The sequence below is a fragment of the Grammomys surdaster genome, unplaced genomic scaffold (genome assembly GCF_004785775.1).
Source record: "Grammomys surdaster isolate TR1022 unplaced genomic scaffold, NIH_TR_1.0 129, whole genome shotgun sequence".
Taxonomy (NCBI): Eukaryota; Metazoa; Chordata; class Mammalia; order Rodentia; family Muridae; genus Grammomys; species Grammomys surdaster.
Window position 1 is genome coordinate 17,615,714 of NW_021604587.1, and position 18,353 is coordinate 17,634,066.

The 18,353-nt window shown below is 40.7% G+C and overlaps 1 protein-coding gene across 1 annotated transcript in view; it reads right to left on the minus strand.

The window, feature by feature from the left end:
• Ptpra (protein tyrosine phosphatase receptor type A) overlaps positions 1–18,353 on the minus strand; it is a 106,185-nt gene that overhangs the window by 41,105 nt on the left and 46,727 nt on the right. Inside the window, exons 2-3 of the mRNA XM_028754378.1 lie at positions 11,824–11,902; positions 11,070–11,411 (exon numbers count right to left, since the gene is read on the minus strand). Of these exons, the coding sequence (XP_028610211.1) occupies positions 11,070–11,411; positions 11,824–11,896 (415 nt within the window). The 5' untranslated portion in view covers positions 11,897–11,902. The remainder of the gene's footprint in view (positions 1–11,069; positions 11,412–11,823; positions 11,903–18,353) is intronic.

Consider the following 18,353-nt stretch of genomic DNA (forward strand, 5'->3'; position numbering starts at 1 on the left):
CAAGAGGCACAGCTAGATCCTGTGTACCCTGTGTCACAGCTGCTGGGTGTTCCCTATCCTCTTCTCCCACTTTCCTGGTCCCTCAGCTGCCTTATGCTAAGATCCCAACCAAAGTCTGGCTTGAGCAGATACACGGCCAAGCCTTCTCTCCCTTCCACTGCTTCTAGCTCGGTACCTAGCTTCATTTCTCATGCAGCAGACCAGGTCAGGTCAGGACTCCATGTCTACTCTACTTTAAAAACCCCACAAGCCTCCTGAGTTTCTCTGTTTTGTGACGTCATGCCTCTTTATGTGAAGTCCTGCCACGTGGTCTCTGGACAATGTTCATTGATGTCACCTCAAACATTTTATCTTTTATTCCACGTATCTTGTCTCAGCTAACTCTTTCAACTGTTGCTTGACTTTTCTCAATTTTCCTTCCTCCAGGCTCTCCTGATCCATTTTAAAATTTATTTACTTATTCGCTTCCCATCCCGATTGTACCCCCACACCCTCCCGCCTAGTACCAATCCCTGACACTATTAATGATACTCTGCTATGCTTGTGGACAGGAGCTTAGCATAGCTGTCTTCTAAGAGGCTCCATCCAGCAGTGGATGCAAACAGAAGAGACCCACAGCTAAACATCAGGCGGAGCTCAGGGAGTCTTGTGGAAGGTTAGGGGACAGAATTGAGGGAACTGGATGGGTCAAGGACACCTAAGATTTCCTGATCCATTGACACTGACTCCTACTTATTTATTGTTCCTCCGAAATCGATCAGCAAGGACACGAAAAACTGGCAATTACCAAATCTAATGGAAACAGTCCCATTTTCATCAGATTCATCCTCTTACCACAATTTATTCAAAATGCCTTCACAGAACAGCAACTGCTGCTGGGTTGTGTGGGACACTGAGAAAAGTACCCAGGCAGACAAGGGACAGAAGGCTTACATGGTTCCCAGACATGTCGTTTAAGCTGGGGACAAGGGATTTGGAGGAAATAAGGAAGAGCAGCAGAGAGGCAGCAGAGTGTCCGAGGAGCACTCCTGAGATCTGTCCCTGTCCCTCAGCAGAACATTGAGTAACAGTGAACCATGAAGAGATCTGGATGAAGAGCTAGCTCTGTAGACATAAGGAAGGACAAGGCGAATGGCTCAGGAGTTTGGCAGATTTGAGAAACATCACAAAGCCAGAGCCATTCAAGCTGCAACAGGAGAGATGGGCAGGAGCGAGAAAACTTACAGGCCATGGAAGTGAGTGTGCTTAAATTCTGAATATGATGAGAGACAGTATTATCGGGAAACTGACACAGAAATGGTACAGTTGAATCTGCCTTTGTTTAAAAGTTCTGCTAAACTGACTTACAAATAGCAGAAAGTCACTTCAGCAGAAAGCCAAGAGCAGTCTTCCAAGGAAAGAGAAATGAACTCAAATCCTGCTGGCAGGTTAAGTAAGGCACAAACAGGAAGGGAACTGCACTGACCAGATGACAGTCACCAGTGGGTTCTTGGAGTGGGTTCTTGTGAGCATGGGTGAGAGGAAGGCCTGAACCAAATGAAAGGAGGATAGGAAGAGAGAGAGGCACAACCACTCACTCAGTGAGGAATTTTACATGATGTATATATGCAAATAAAAGGGCAGTCACTGGAAAAAAACGACACATACACATATAAACACAGAAATACAACTTGCTAAGTCTGTTACAAGTTATACCTACACATACGTTTCTAGGAGATGACTACTCAGTTTTGGATAACTAATTACCCCAATTTTTTTTTTTTTTTTTTTTTTGAGACGGGTTTTCTCTGTGTAGCGTTGACTGTCCTGGACCTAGCTCTGTAGACCAGGCTGACCCTGAACTCAAAGATCAGCCTGTTTCTGCCTCCTAAGTACTGGGATTAAAGGCATGGGCCACCACTGCCCAGCAATATTTCTTTTTTAATGATCTATTTATTTTTATTTCATGTACATTGGAATTTTGCCTGTGTGAAGGTGTTGGATCCCCTGGAAGTAGAGTTACAGATGGCTGTGAGCTGCCATGTGGGTGCTGGGAATTGAACCTGGGTTCTCTGGAAGAACAAACAGTGCTCTTAACCACTGAGCCATCCTTCCAGCCCAGCAACAATTCTGAATATAACCAATTACTATTATTCCTTTAAAAGAGCAACACAAATTCTTCACTCTGGTGTAAGATTCAGGTACTGTTTACCCTCTTCTGACTGACTCTCAAACGCCTTTTCTGGTTCGGTTAAAGCTGGCACCCAGTAGAAGTTTACCAGTTATACAGCTGCTAGATAGACTCCATGGATTTGGAGGAGCACTTTCGTTGCACGCGCAGGGCCCTGAATTTATTATCACCAGGATCACAATAAACAAAACTCAACAGATCATCCAATAATGCACATGGATTATTTTATCTAATACTCCATAGGTCCAGAGTATTCAGCAGTGATAACAAAACCTTTTGCCTTTATGAGACTTATTACTTTAGTGAAGAACATAAGCAATGAAGAGTGGACTGGGGTGGGAGAGTTACATTTAAGATGCAGAGGTCAGGAAAGGTTCTGAACAAACGAGTGAAATGGACACGTTATTAGGAAAACAGAACTTCTCATAATTAATGGTAGAGCAGACAAATACAGACAGGATAGGAATAAGAGTGACCATTAGCCAGTAGTTTATAGAGACAGAGACCCTTTTCTGATTTCTGTGGACACGAGGCATGCATGTGGTACACATAGATGCTGGTAAAATATTTGTATGCACACAATGAAATATACACATCTAAAAAGAAGGTTCTCGAAAGCCTAATTTGATGGCTGATTCCTGAAATGCCAGGAATCCTGTCCCCAGCTATGCAGGGAATGGTGGCACAGGCCTTTAAACCCCAGGATTTGAAAAGCATAAGCAGGCTAATCTCTAGGAGTTCAAGGCTAGCCTGGTCTACACAGTTAAAGACCAGGAAGGCCAAATAGTGAGATCCTGTCTCAAATTTAAATAAATTAAACCACCAGTCATTTTTGTTTAAAGCACCCTAAAGACCTAGGCACAAAAACTTAAAACCCTTAATTCATTTTCATAGGTTATAACACAAATTATTTCTAAATAGTAGACACATTTCTTCAAAAAGCTTTTGGCTTTAACCTTGAGACTAATCATTCAGACATCACTTTATTGTGAGTGGTTAAGAAAGCAGTGTAGGAAACAGGTGTAAGTCGATGCTGCATTATGAACTATTAAGCTCTGTAGTTAATGGGTAAGCCTGGGCAGTGATGTCATTCCACTCACTCAGCTTTTGGTTGCTGACTTTAGGAAAGTGAGAGCTGGAAAGGCGAGGGAACTCTGCACCACAGTAAAGACGTAATGACAGATGAACATTGGGTAAACACTCAGAGTGTCCATTTTGCTGGTGCAAATACTCCCTTCTTACTTGTTCTTCATAAGCCTTCAAATTATACATTGAAAACCTGATACAGTTAAATAATAGAATTATAATGAAGAATCTGAAAAGGTTTGATTTGATAAAAATCGAAAATTAACGTGCTGGGAAGTAAATCAGTGGGTAAAGGGCTAAGTGTGCTAGGGCCTGGGTATGGATATCCAGCACACTGGTTTGAAAAAAAAAAAAAAAAGCCTGCAACCCTGAGCTGTAGGCTAGAGTCAAGGATCCCCAGGGCCTCTGGTCTAACTGAAATAGCAAGCTCCAGGCTTAGTGAGAGACTCTGCCTCAAAAAACAAGGAGAGCAAGAGAAGACACTTTAAGTTGGTGTGTGTGCACATACACACGCACACACACACACACAAAGACTAGGCATGGTGGTGCAGTATATAATCTCAGCACTTGGGAGATAGAGGCAAAAACATCAGGAGTACACAAGACTCTGGCTCAAAAACAATACCCCAAAGCCCAAAGTCATGAAAAACATCCTTAGTACATGTTCATTTTCCAAATTCAAATTTAATAATCATTTCTTAGACTGGATGACTTATCCTTCTGCCTCTGTCTCCAACTCAGTCTCTCTTATTATTGGTCTCCTACATAAAATGTGACTTCTGTACATAAATACTCATACCTCAGAAATTCAGTCTAGCTTAGATCACAGAAATAGCATCTGTGTTGGTCTGAATAAGAAATGTCCCCCACAGAATCATCTACTTGAAATGTGGGTCTCCAGTTGGTACACTGTTTTGGGGGGCCTGTTATGGAACCTTTAAGAGGTGCAGCGTTGCTGGGTGAAGTACATCATTGGGGAGGCCTCTGGGTTTACAGCCTTGCCTTGCTTCCTGTTCTTGCTTCCTGTGTGTGGTTAAGATGTGACTGCATAGCCTCTTGTTCCTGACACCTGCCTTGCTCACCATTACAGACTTTATTCCTCTGAAGCCAGAAGCTACAATAAGCTCTTTAAGTTTTTTTGGTCATTGACAGCAACAGAAAAGTAATAATACATCATCTGAGATTGTAGGAACTTTCCACTAGGGTGTCAAGAATCCCTAAAAGCCATGGAGTGACAGCACTAAAAATTAAGGGGAAAACTACAGGAAGCAAATATGATTAAAGGTAATAGTAGACTAAAAGCCAGAAACTAATTAATTCATAAGAAATATACCCTAGGGACTGACGAGATGGCTCACTGGGTAAGTCTTCCAGAGGACCCAGATTCAATTCTCAGCATCTAGACAGCGGCTTACAACCATCTATAACTCCAGTTCCAGAGTACATATGGTTCACAGACATACATGCAGGCAAAACATTCAGACAAAATAAATAACACTTGAAAACAAACAAAAAAAATTATATCCTAGTATATGACCACAGGGTAAAATTCTAGCATGGAGACATGACAAATATACAGTTATTTTATTATTGATTAAAATATATCAAGGTGCTGAAGAAATGGTTCAGAAGCTAAGAGCCCTGGCTGTGAGTTGTCCCAGCACCCACCTGAGGGCTCACAGCCACCTGTGACTCCATTCCCAGGGGATCTGATGCACTTTTACAGCCTCTGTGAACAACAGGCACACATATGTGGTGTACAGCCATGCATGCAGCCAAAACACTCATACACAAAGGTTAAAATTTAAAAACAAAATACACTGAATCTGCTGGATTATGTAATGTACATGAAATCAAATGCTGTTTCTTTTACTCTTTTTTTTAATTTTAATTTTTTTTTTATCTTTTACTCTTTTCTAAGGTAAACCTGAGAACATTTAAGGGACAGTAAACAACAAAAGAGATATGGCAGACAGTGGACAGCAGAGACAGGACGGACAGTGGATAGCAGAGACAGGATGGACAGTGGACAGCAGAGACAGGACGGACAGTGGACAGCAGAGACAGGACGGACAGTGGACACCCTTAAAGGACAACAGATAAAGGTGATGGGCTCACCTCTCCTGTCTTTTGAGTCAGAATTACCTGTGTAACAAGTAAAAAACAGAAGCATTTACTCAGGTTAAGGAAAACACTGCTATTCAATTTAAGGGAAAGAAAAAGCAAAAAGAAAAAGCTCCAGGAATATAGGTAATTTTCTCCATGTTTGGTACACTGCAACACATGGGGAAGAAGATTATCCAGGGTTACTATTACTAAACTTTGGTCAGTTGTCTCCTTCCTTGTTCCTGAGTACTGAATACTCATTAAAAATACAGGAATTCAAGAAAAAAAAACACAAATATAATCAAATAGAAGGCATTATCTCTTTTGGACTTTTGATATGCAAAATGACAGCATTTAAGATATAAAAGATCTACACAATGAGATGCAAAGAACAATAAAAAGCAAAAAAATCCCATCTAACTGAAGTCCATATACTAATAGAGGGAAGCTTGTTTTCAGAAACCTATGGTGAACTGGAGAGACACTAAGCAGGCAAAGGCATAGATGACCTGAGTTTAATCCTGAAAATCTACTTGATGGGAGGAGAAAACTGGTTCCATCACACTTGCACGGCTGCTGGTCCCAACTACCATCAATGCACACACAGGTGGTTATCTACAGCCTAAACAGCTCCCTAAGACACACAGCACGATAACCTCTCATCACTATACAATGAAAGCGGAAATTAACTAACACAGTCAAAATTTGAAAACTAAAATAAAAATATATAATGACCACCCCCCTATTTTTAGCCAAGTACAAAGTTGTCCAGTTAAATGCTCTACTTCTACATGTGGTTACACGATAAATTCTGGCTAATGGGATTTGAGAAAACACTTTGGTTAAGTATAGTTATGACATTTGGAGAATGGGTCCAGGCAGATAGGAAGGCTGTCATTCGATGGCAGGCTATGTATGAGTGACTTGGTTCCTGACGAGAGGAAAGCCTTCTGGCCATACCCAGAGAGAAGGCAATCATTTGGTTTTATCAGAGCAGCCTAGACAGCGTCCTAGCTAACAGCTACCTAGAGGAATACCTACGCAGCGTGTTGAAACCTATGTTGTATAAAAATCACACCACCAAATATTAGTAAGACTGAAAAATAAATAATATTCAGCTTTAACTTAAAAGCTGAATAGATAGCACAAAATAAACCTTAAAAAGGCAGGAAAGATAACAATAATCAATAAAATAAAAAGCTAAGGTGATAAGAGTCAATAAAGAATAGGGGGTTCTTCGGGAGGAAAGAAGCAACAAACAAAAATAGTATATCCCAAGGGAAAAAGGGGGACAAAAATATGCAAAGTGAGAAGCACTCATAGGTATGTAGGAAATTAAGCTATCGTGGGATGACTTTCCTCAAATTCACTTGAATTAGAAAATTAGTAAAATTCATAGTTTTCTATGCAAACTTTCAAATTCTTTTTTCTTTTACTTTATCTTTAAACTTACATGTTCTTTTAATGAAAATAAAACACTAGCAACTGATACATCAACAATGTCCTGTTTGCAAAGTAAAAACACACTAAATTCACAAAGGAAAAAAAAACCAACAAAAGACCATTTGTAAATATCAATGAAAATATCCCACATAAATAACAACTCCTCACACATGCTCTATAAATAATGTTAATGACACTTCTTGGGCCATTAAAAAAATAAAAATAAACATTTTTTAAAAAGTCATCTCTGGAGAGATGACTCAGCAGTTAAGAGCACTGGCTACTCTTCCAGAGGTCCCAAGTTCAATTCGCAGCATCCACATGGTGGCTCACAACCATCTGTAATGAGATCTGATGCCCTCTTCTGGTGTGTCTGAAGACAGCTACAGTGTACTCATACAAAAAATAAATAAATTTAAAAAAGGATGGAACCAGAGATGGCCCAGTAATGAAGAGTATTAGGTGGTCTCACAGAGGCTGAGTTCAGTTCCCAGCATTTGCATGGAGGCTCACAAACATCTGCAACTCCACTTCCAGGATCTGATGCCCTAATCTGGCTTTCATTGACAGAATGCGTGTAGAGAGTGCACATATAGACAAACACACATACTGCATACACGCATACAGCCATACATACATACACGCAGACAAACACTCAGGTACGTAACAACCTTTAAGAAAGTCATGGAAGTTGAAGGGGACTGGCTAGGAAGGGAAGACCAGCACAGTGACAGGAAGGACAAGATGGTGAGTTAAGGGTGAAGATGAAAATATGTTGTATATGCTCACGAAAGTGAGAAGGGTAATTAGATACATATATGGGAGTTCTGTTTGTTTGCATGTTCATGTTTGTGAGTTAGGACCTGAGAGTACCATGATGCATGTCTGGAGGTCTTAGGTTCCTATTACTGTGATAAAACACCATAATCAAAGTCAATGTGGGGAGGAGAGGATTTATTTCATCTCACAGCTTGTAGTTTATCATCCAGGGAAGCCAGTGTGGGGAAGAAGGCAAGAATTGATGTGGAAGTCATAGAGGAGTTCTTCAAGGCTTGCTCAGCCTGCTTATAGAAGACACAAGACCACAAGCCCAGGGGTGGTAACGCACAGTGAGCAGGGCCTGTCACATCAATCATCAAGTGCACTGCAGGCCAGTTTCTCAACTGTGTCAGGCTGACAGAAAATTAGCCCTCACAGGCCCTCACCTTCCATCGTTATTTGATACAGGATCTCTTCATCGTTTGCCACGGCACTGTGTACAGCAAGCTAGCTGACCTGTGAGCTTCTGGGAGTTCTCCTATCTCTATTTCACATCCCGTTATAGGAGAACTGAGACTATGCATGGGAACCACCATGCCTGAGTTTATGGATTCAGGGGATTTGAACTCACATCCTCATGCTTGTGTGGCAAACACTTGTTCCATTGAACTTTGTTTGCAGCCCTCATTTTACCTTTAAGAGGATTTTTTAAAAAATTACATTTTTGAGAATGTATGTATAGGAATCTTAATGTGGAAAGGCTACAAAAGTGAAAATTCAGTCTACTTTGCTATTTGCAAGCCTAATATTGTATTTAGTGTTAAATTCAGCATGCACTAACAGGAGATAATTACTGTGGTATCTCACAGAACTGTTGAGTGGAAAGCAGTAGAGAATGAGACCTCGGCTATGAAATCAATTGTGCTTATTTTACAGCCCTACTTTCTGTATTTATTCATTCCTTCAGCCTGTATAAGTTATTGCCTTTCTCCCCTAAGCAATGGCTATAACTCACAGAAGAACACTTTATGCTGTTGTTTAGTATACAATGTGTGTTGTACACTATAGGAGGAGCTAAGGTGGGAGGAGTTGGGAGAGGAAGAGGAGGAGCTAGGGAGAGCAGAGATGTAGGAGGATGGAGAACCACACAGGTATGGAGAGCAGTTGCGGGTAACACCTTATAATTAGGTTAGCTAATTGGGAAATAACTCTAATTGTATGGGCATATTGTTACTGAGCATTACTAAATATATAAAGCCTTTGAATAATCTTTAAGCATTAGCATCTCATTTTCTTACTGGGCCCACATAGATGGCAGGATGGTCTGGGCAATGCCCAGCCTTGCGGAGACATCCCACGCTGGTGTCTCTCATGGGTGGCAAGGCTGGTGTTTCTAGCTCGCTGTTTCTAGCTGCGGCACGCACGTGGACTCTGGCCACAGAACATGGCAGCTGAGCTAGGCAGAGCAGCTGCAGCTTAGATAGTCAGCCTGACCGGTGACCGTTTTTAAAATATCTCCCACAACAGTACACAGCTTCAAAACATTGACAAGAATATGACAAGTACATATGACAAGAATAAACATGGAATAGGATCACCCACAAAGACAAAATAAACACTAATGACTGTGGTCCATTAAACAGATTTCATGAATGGGTCACAAACTGTACTTTAACATTAAAAGACAAAGTAAAATTATTTGTAGTTCTCAACCTAATTAAGAATAGTGGCAGCCACAAACATGTGTTGTATCTCTATATTTGTTTATTCTTATAGTAGTTGAATCCAAGGCTTGGTGTACTACTGCAGCACATTAGCCCCAGCTCTCTTTGAGACAGGGTCTGATCATGTAGCCTAGGCTGCTCTGGAACTATAAATCCTCCTGCCTTAGTTTCCTGTGTGCTGGGATTACAGCCACATACCACCTTGCCTGGCCATGTGATTTACCGAAACATCCCAGAGCCTAAGTTGTAACAATTATAACAGCTGACTCTTAAAAAAAGGTTGCTTATCACCATGTACAGAACCATAAGTAATTTATATCAACTAGTTTATTTATTTATTTTTGAGACAGAGTCTTTACTATGTTGCTCTGGCTGTCCTGGAACTTGCTCTGTAGACCAGGTTGGCTTTCAACTCATAGAGATCTGCCTGCTTCTGCCAGGCAAGGCGCTAGGGTTAAAAGTGGGCATTTACTATACCCAGCTTAGATCAATTCAACTTCTCTAATGGTATGAATTATTACTATCATTAATTTCATTTTTATATTTGAAAAATCAGAGGTACAGATAATATCAAGTAAATTTGCCTATGCTCACAGTAGAGTTTATGGCAGGGTTGGGACGGAACAGGAACAAGCAGGGAAACTATGCTCTTAACTGTAACTGTTAATGCTATCTTGCTTGCACTGCTGAAACAATGACGCTAAAGCAGACAGTTATCAAATCTGTACCATAAGGTCTAGTTGAAAGATGTCATCTTTAGTATCATATAGATTAAATTTCAAAAGTACTTTTGGAATTCTACCATGAGCCAGACATAGATCCATCTAAGAGAATCTGAAACAGACTGGCCAAAAGGATGTGATCACAGATCAGAGAACAGCAATTTTACTAGAAAGGAAACTTCATTTATGTGGCAGTTGGAGTAATTAGTTTACTCCATGCAGACATTCTTGGAGGGACCCTCTTAATTGTCTTGTCTAGACTAGGAATCTGGTTGAATAAGTCAGAAATGTGCCCTAGCCAAGCTGGTCTCAGGCCCAGAGTTCTGATCCTATCCCCCAGGCCACTGCTGCTTCAATCTAGTGACTGAGATTCAAGGAGACAGAGTGTGGGCTGAACAGATGGCTCTGAGTGTATAAGCCTCCCAGAGCCTCACTTTCTCACTGTTCCTGTGGACATTATTCTGCTGCTTCATTATGTTATAGGGTATCTATTTTCACTCTCTTCCTGTGACCTCTGTGGACTGCTTCCTTCTTAAGGCCAATTCACTATGCAGTCTGTACTGTTCATCTTCAGACTTGATTATCAGCTAGCTGATATCCTCCAGAAAGTGCTATGCTAACCAGGTATTAAGAATTGCTAACATGATGGGGACTGGAGAGATGGCTCTGTGGTTAAGAGGACTGCTGTCCTTTCAGACAACTGGGGTTTGGGTCCCAGCGCCCCCACCATGTGGCCATAACCCAGGATCTGCACCCTCTTCTTGCCTCTGAGGGCACCTCTACACACGTTACACATAACCTCCTGCAAACACACAGACACAGGTGCACTCATGACCAGGGATCTACACCCCCTCCTTGCCTCTGAGGCACCTCTATATGTGTTACACATAACTTCATGCAAAGACACAGACATAGGCACACACACATAAAAAATTTCAGTTTCTAGGTTTCATTTCTTTTCTTGGACAAAGCTATTTTTCAGGAATTTTATGGCTACAAAATATATACAAAGACAGTAACTAAACCCAGAGCAAGAACAAGCAGAAAGCATCCCAGTACCTGCAGGGGGGAAGGTTTCTGGAGTGGTCGCTGCAGTGCTGGAATTCCCCTCCCAGGGTTCTGTTCTGGCATCCGTGAACTGGTTATCAATAAGCCATGTTCCGTTCGGTGATATGGTAGTGCCTCCAGGTTCCGTGCTGGCTGCTTTCTTGGTCCCATTGTCAGAGTATGAAGAATTAACAGTAGTCACATAGGTGGGCTCCAGAGTTAGATTTGGGCTGAATGTTGGTGCCACAGAAAGAGAAATTACTGAAGAGGTTGAATTTGAAGTTTTATTCTCTTCCTTAGCCGATTCTGTTGTTGATGTTTTAATTAATCTTGTAGTTCCTAAAGAAGGTGAAACTACAAATACAAAAAAAAAAAAAATCTTATGAACAATGAGAGGCTCAAAAGTTAAGATACAAAATAGCAAGCATTAATAAATATCTCATACATCTGGACACCATGCAAAGACCAGACAGACACCTATATCTCTCATGCTCTTAATGCTGGCCCCTTCCTGCTTCCCACAAAGGACTGCTTTTTTATGGCATGAAAAAAGGGCTTTTCTCTTATTTCTTCAGAACCACTATGTAGGGGCATAAATATTAACATTTCTTATAATTTTTAGGAAAGAACAGTCTCTCTAGTTATTTTAGCAGACAGAACAAAGCTGACTATTAATAATTCAGAGATTTCCAGATGCTTCACAGACATTTAAATGATAATTTAGTGTCACTTAAACACTGATCCCCTCTCAGATGACAACTCTTACCTGTAGTAGCATTGTTGGCACTAACGTGTATTAGACCACTGCCAAACAGGACAAGAATGAACCAGGAATCCATGCTGACCTAGAAAACATACATGAGGTGAAGTCTTACATTATTATAATTATGTCCAAATGACTCAGAATACAAAGGGTCATTTTGGGCAGCATCTTTCTTAGTTATTACAGTATGCACACAGGATCTTCTGGCAGCTCGATAGGCAGTTTTCCCCAGAAGCTCAGCTATTGATTGTCTTCATAGACATAAAAGTAAATTTAAGTAACATATCTTTTAAAGTATAATTCTCAAACTTGGTTACACTTTAAAAACTGTTTAAAAAACTCTGGTTCCAGACTAGATCTTTATGTATAAGAGACAGACAGTCCTTAAATTTCCTAAGTTCATCTTCTCAGGACCTGTGTACAATACTGATCTTAGGTTCTAGAGGAAGAATTGAGGAGCAATTTATTTACAAGCCATGCTTTCACATGGTTTACAGTCTAGATGTAAATCAATATGGCAGCCATTATCTGAGACAGAGAGGCTCTGCTTCCCTAAGAGGCACATGCAAATGCTCACGTGAGGCATATGCTGGTAATCTATACGACCCCAGGACGTTTACTAATACAATGGCATTGCCTAGCAGGGGAAGGATTCAGCAGGGCCTTCCCCAAGTGCAAAGTTCTATTCTTTGTGGGGTGTAATAATGAAGTCAGTGCCACATACATTAGACATCCGTAACTGTTAAAGAACTCTTAAAGAACTGGACAGTGAACTTATATTGATCACTGACGGAATCCAGTTCAGTTTCTATCTGATCATATTTCAAAATTAGGGATGCATATAATCATTTGCATGAGGATCAGGCAACAGGCTGGCAGACGACTGCGTATGCGTGTTCAGCTTCTCAGGGAAAATCAACAGAAAATAGGTTGGCTTACAGAATCAGATGTTTAAAAAACACGTTAAAAGAGAATAAGCCAATATTTGTGAATTGCAGCTAAGAAAAAAACTTTCTAAGCATAAGGGCAATGAGAGCAATCACGAAAGTAAAAATGGAAGCTGATAAGAAAAAAAAACAGTATAAAAATCTGATCGTAAACAATGCACATGGACAAGAACTTCTTAGCTGGGCAGTGATGCCGTACCTTTAATTCCAGCACTCCAGAAGCAGAGGCAGGCAGATCTCTGAGTTCGAAGCCAGTCTGGACTACAGAGAAAGTTCCAAGGCAGCCAGGGCTACACAGAGAAAAAACCCTGTCTCAAAACCCTGTCTCACTCTCTCCAGATTAGACTATAGGAAAATGTAATCTTGAATGTCTAAGTCAACAAGGTACTTGCTTTGCAAAGCTGAGGACATGAATGCCACCACAGTACTCATGAGAAAAAGCTGAGCATGGTGGGACATGTTTACAGTACCAGTGCTGGAGGTATAGAGACGGGCAGATCCCTAACTAGTCCAGTCTAGTCTAACTCGGAACATTAGAACACCATGGGGAACATCCAAGCTTGTCCTCTACACACATGGGCAACCCTCACACATCTCCACATACACAGTTCTCTCAGTTGGGGGTGATGGGTGGCTCATACCTATAACCTCTGTACTAGGACGCTGAGGCAGGAGGACTGTTGTGAGTCTGAGGCTAAGGTGAGTACACTGTGAGATCCCGTCTCAGAAAAACAACATAGAACTTCTTTCAATTTTTCTATATATTTGAAACTTTTATAATAGATGACTCTTCAAGAAATGACCACAGAACCAGAGCTTAGAAACCCAGGACATAGCACCTAATACTATTCTTTTAAAAAAAACCACAGTGAATAGAATCTTATAGTGCTACTTACTGCTTCTTTTAGGTAAGAGACATATGGGGCTGGGAGGCTGGGTGAGGGCAGATGGCTCAGCAGGTAAAGGAGCCTGCTGGTAATCCTGACGAACTAAAATCCATCCTTGGGACTCACGAGGAAGAAAGAGAAATAACTTTTATGGCCTGTCCTCTGGCCTCTATACCAGCGCCAGGGCACACAGTCACACATAAAATAAAACTTGAAAACAAAATTGGGTTGGTTTGGTGCATACGCCTTTAATCCCAGAGCTCAGGAGACAAAATTAGGTAGATCTCTAAGGCCAGCCTTGTCTACAAAGCAAGATCTAGGACAGCAAAGCCTACACAGAGAAACCATGTTTAAAAAAAAAAAAATGAAACAAAGCAAAACAAAAACTAACCAAACCAACCAACCAACCAACCAACCAACCAACCAATCAACCAACCAATCAAAAAATAACCCCCCAAAGCAAAACAAAACAAAGCAAACAAAACAAAAACTTGGAAACAGAAAGATTTTGGACAATTTCTTAGTATTATAAAATACTTTACAAAGGTAAGTGTTCTTACACTTGTAAGAACAAATGCAAATAAGACAGGAGTATAAAGCAAAACAAGGACCCTTCACCATGGTTAGCCTCATTTCCCAGGTAGGTTCTGGGGATCAGAACTCTGGTCACATTTACAAAGCTTTATCTATTGAGCCATCTCCCCAGCTCCTCAATTATTTATTTAAAAATAAAAACAAACAAAAACAATCAAACAGACAAATCTTATAAATCACAAACCTTTGGTAAAGTGACTACATACCAACGAAGCAAGAAAACTGTGAGGGGAGTCATGAATCTGCTCACTTCTTTAATATATCAAACATAATGGCATACACTGGGTTCTTTCCCTAGCTCCTCCATGTTCAAAGAGCTAATGTATAGTCTTATTAAAAAACATTTTTAACTTACTTTAAAATGTTTCCATTACATATACACTAGGCTGATCAATGATCAACGTTCAACAAACTATAAATACCCAGATGCCACTGATATGCATGAAAGCAAAATGATAAAAGATTTAGAAAATTTTGAAGAAAAAAATCATAGCTGTTGTCTTGGTTTCTTCTCTTGTGATTAAGCCACCATCATCGCCACCCTGAGGAAAGTAATTTAAGGCAAGGCTTATCCTCAACAACAGTGAGATTAGAGCCCATCAAAATGGAGAAGCCCAATCAGCAGGAGCCCAAGCAGCCAGGAAGTAAAGTGTGATGAATGCTTGTTGATCAGGTCACTTTCTTTTTTCTTAAACAGTCCAGGTTCCTAGCCTAGGGAATGGTGCCACCCACAACAGGCAGGGCTTCTCTCCCCAGTTAACCTAACCAAGATCATTCCTGACAGGCATAGCATAGTTCCTAGTCTAGAGCTCATCAAGTTGGTAATTGAGAAAACCCACCACAACTATACTTTTCCTGATAAGGAATATTTTCTTTCTTTTTTTTTTTTTTTAAAGATTTATTTATTTATTTTAAGTATATGAGTACACTGTAGCTGTCTTCAGACACACCAGAAGAGGGCATCCAATCTCATTATGGGTGGTTGTGAGCCACCATGTGGTTGCTGGGATTTGAACTCAGGACCTCTGGAAGAGCAGTCAGTGCTCTTAACCGCTGAGCCATCTCTCCAGCCCAAGGAATATTTTCTAAATGTTCATAAAATTCTAATTCAGTATAGCAGACCTGAGCTATTTTCTATCGATGCATGTGCAGGCTCTCAGTTCTCCATTAGGGATACACAACGTGGGCAATGCTCACTGGCTGTTAGGTTTCTCACATCTTCCCTCCCATCTAAGAAGACCAGGATACTCTAAACACTTTTTATACTTCCTCTCACATAACTCCACAAATTCTGCTCTGCTGACAGTGCAGAGTAGAGCCACCATAACTTACTCTAAGTATACTTTTCTGTTGGTAGCATATTCCCCCATTACAGAAAATGTAAATGTTAAACTGGACATCCCCACAATCAGAGCAGGGAATAGCCAGGACTTTGGGCATGCTACAAGTTCTCTATTACTGAGTTACAGCTCCAGCCCAGAAATCTCAATGTTTAATCCATGGACAATCAATTATATATACTCACACACATTTCAGGGCTAATTTATTTGAAAAAAAATATATCCTGCATTCAAAATCAAGGAATGAACCACCACAGGCACAGTGAATACTTGCTAGAGAAAGCCAGACTTTGCTGGCTTCTGGCCAAAGAGCAATATTTCTTGCTCTGATGTGTAATCCTTGCCAGCGGACGCCAAGGTTGACAGCCATGACCTCTCAAGTGAGGGCAAAGAGAGGAAGAAAGCAAACTGAGGTGGAAGAGAACATGCCTATTATTTAGACAGCTGTGGACAATTGAGAGCATCAGAGCCAAAGGGCTAATACATTAAATTGTGTTGTGAGGTCTCCAGGAAGGTGATTTTAAACACCTTTCTCTGGTGCTGGAGAGATGGGTTACAAGTTAAGGGCACTGGCTGCTTTTGCAGAGGAGTAAGAATTCACATTATGACTATTGGTGATCTAGGGATGAGAATAACAAAGGAGCCCTGCATATATTTACTAATGAGAAAGGTTATAAACACTCAACGTTATGTAGGTGTTATAGGACACACCTACATACCCAGCAACCAGGCGTCTGAGGAAGGAAGATCTAGAGTTCAAGGCCAGCCTAGGGCTAGCCATGAGGCTCTATCTCAGGGCATTAACAGTTAACAATGTTATGAAGGCGAGCTCAGCTGTGCATTCCTCAGTGTTTAGACTGTGGTTCTAATATTTTCCAGTAAGTCTTTCTAGTTGTGTGTAAGAGCATAACCCTGTAGGCCAAGCTACATAGAGGTCTGAGGCAGGAAGATCACAAGTTTGAGACCGGCCTGGTTATACAGCAAGAACCGGTCTCAAAATAAAAATAAAAAGAGCCGGGAACGCAGCTGAGTTATAAAACATTTGTCTAGCACAAGTCATGAGGTTCTTGGTTAGACTGTTACTACCACCAAAAGAAAAAAAAATATATCCAGAGTTAAGTGTGCTATATTTAACATGTTCCCAATAAAATATGGTCAAGAGATAGGTATTTACTACTACTGGAAACATTTTATTTCTGCTAAAGTCTTTTATTTATTTATTGAGATGGCTTTCTCTATGCAACCTGGCTGTCCTGGAGCTCATATGGAGTTCAGGCTGGCCTCAAACTCAGAGATCTCCCTACCTCTGCCTCCTGAGAGTTAAGAATCAAAGGTGTGCAGTACCACGCTTGGCCTCTTGTCTTACAACTCTTCTTACTCCCATTCTGCAGATAAAGAAATTTGAAAGATAGGTTCTCAATAGGTAGAATTCAGATTAAGATTATCTGACTTTTTCTCAACTAACTAATGAAGAAACAGATAAATCTCTCAAAAATGCCAACTAATTGATTCTATTTCTATTTTACCGTTTTCTTTTTTCATTGATGGAGTGATGGGCCTTGAAAATATGATCAGATTAATCAAGGACTGAAGTTCAAACATTCAGCATTTAGTTCTGGTCTTGATTTTAAGTAAACTCACCTCTGATGGAGCTGGAGTTTGTAGTGGGAAAGATATGCTTCCAGATCCCAGGCTTATTGAATATGCCTTCCAAGTGTGAGACAAAATGGCAGCTGGGAGTCATGTCAAACTGCTCTGGGCCATCTCCCAGGGCTGCTCAGATGACTTGACTTTAAAGCAAAAAGTGACTACAAGGAGGCAGCAGCCGCTTCAGGCAACTATTCCCTTGCTCAGCAATATTTATTATTAGAAGCAATACATAGCTATAATCCTTGATTGCTTGCTTTGTGACTTTGTAATAGGCATTTATGTACTTTATCCTATTTAATTCTCATAATATTATGAGCTAGTTACTATTTTCTAGAGAGTAAGGAATTTGTTCAATGCTACATAGCTAATAAATGTTTACTAGTATTTAAATGTGGGCTTTTAAAACTCTACAGCCCATGGTTTTTTCCTTTTAATTCACCAGAGATTGGAGGACACAGAGATCAGATATAGACACTGTTAGCAAGGGCTTAATTAACTGGCAGCGAGGCACAAACTACTCAAATCCTGAATTATTACCAGTCATAAAAAGGTAGCCAAAAGGCACTAAAATGAGGTGGGGAAAGCGCAGACTACAGAGGCAATATTCAGTGAAGATGATGTAAAGCAAAACTTGGAAGAATACAAGTTAGCTAAGAGAATGACCAGGCAGTCGTTAAAACAAAGAGGTCTTCAAAGCTTAAAATAGCTTGTCTTGTACCATCAATGACAACAAGCTGGGAAGAGGCATAGGAACGCCTGCTGATTACAGAGGACACCTGAGAGACCACAGAAAGGATTGCTCACAGATTAGGAGTAACTTACAGAGCAATGGGGACTACTAGACAGTTGCACCAGAGAATAAGCCCTACCCCTGGCACTGGTGATGAATCAGGAGATCTCAATCTCACCTAACTTCCCTCTCCTATATATTCTTAAATCCCATAAGACTGCAGTTGGGACAGGGTTATGTGCAGCTGGGACAGTGGGGATTGGTGATGGGTATTTCAGGTCAATGTTTCATACGGTAACAACAGTTGCTCAGATTTCAAGATGGCAATGGCCATGTCATGCTCAGAGGACACATTTCCAACACAGGCCTAAAGCAGGGTCTCAAT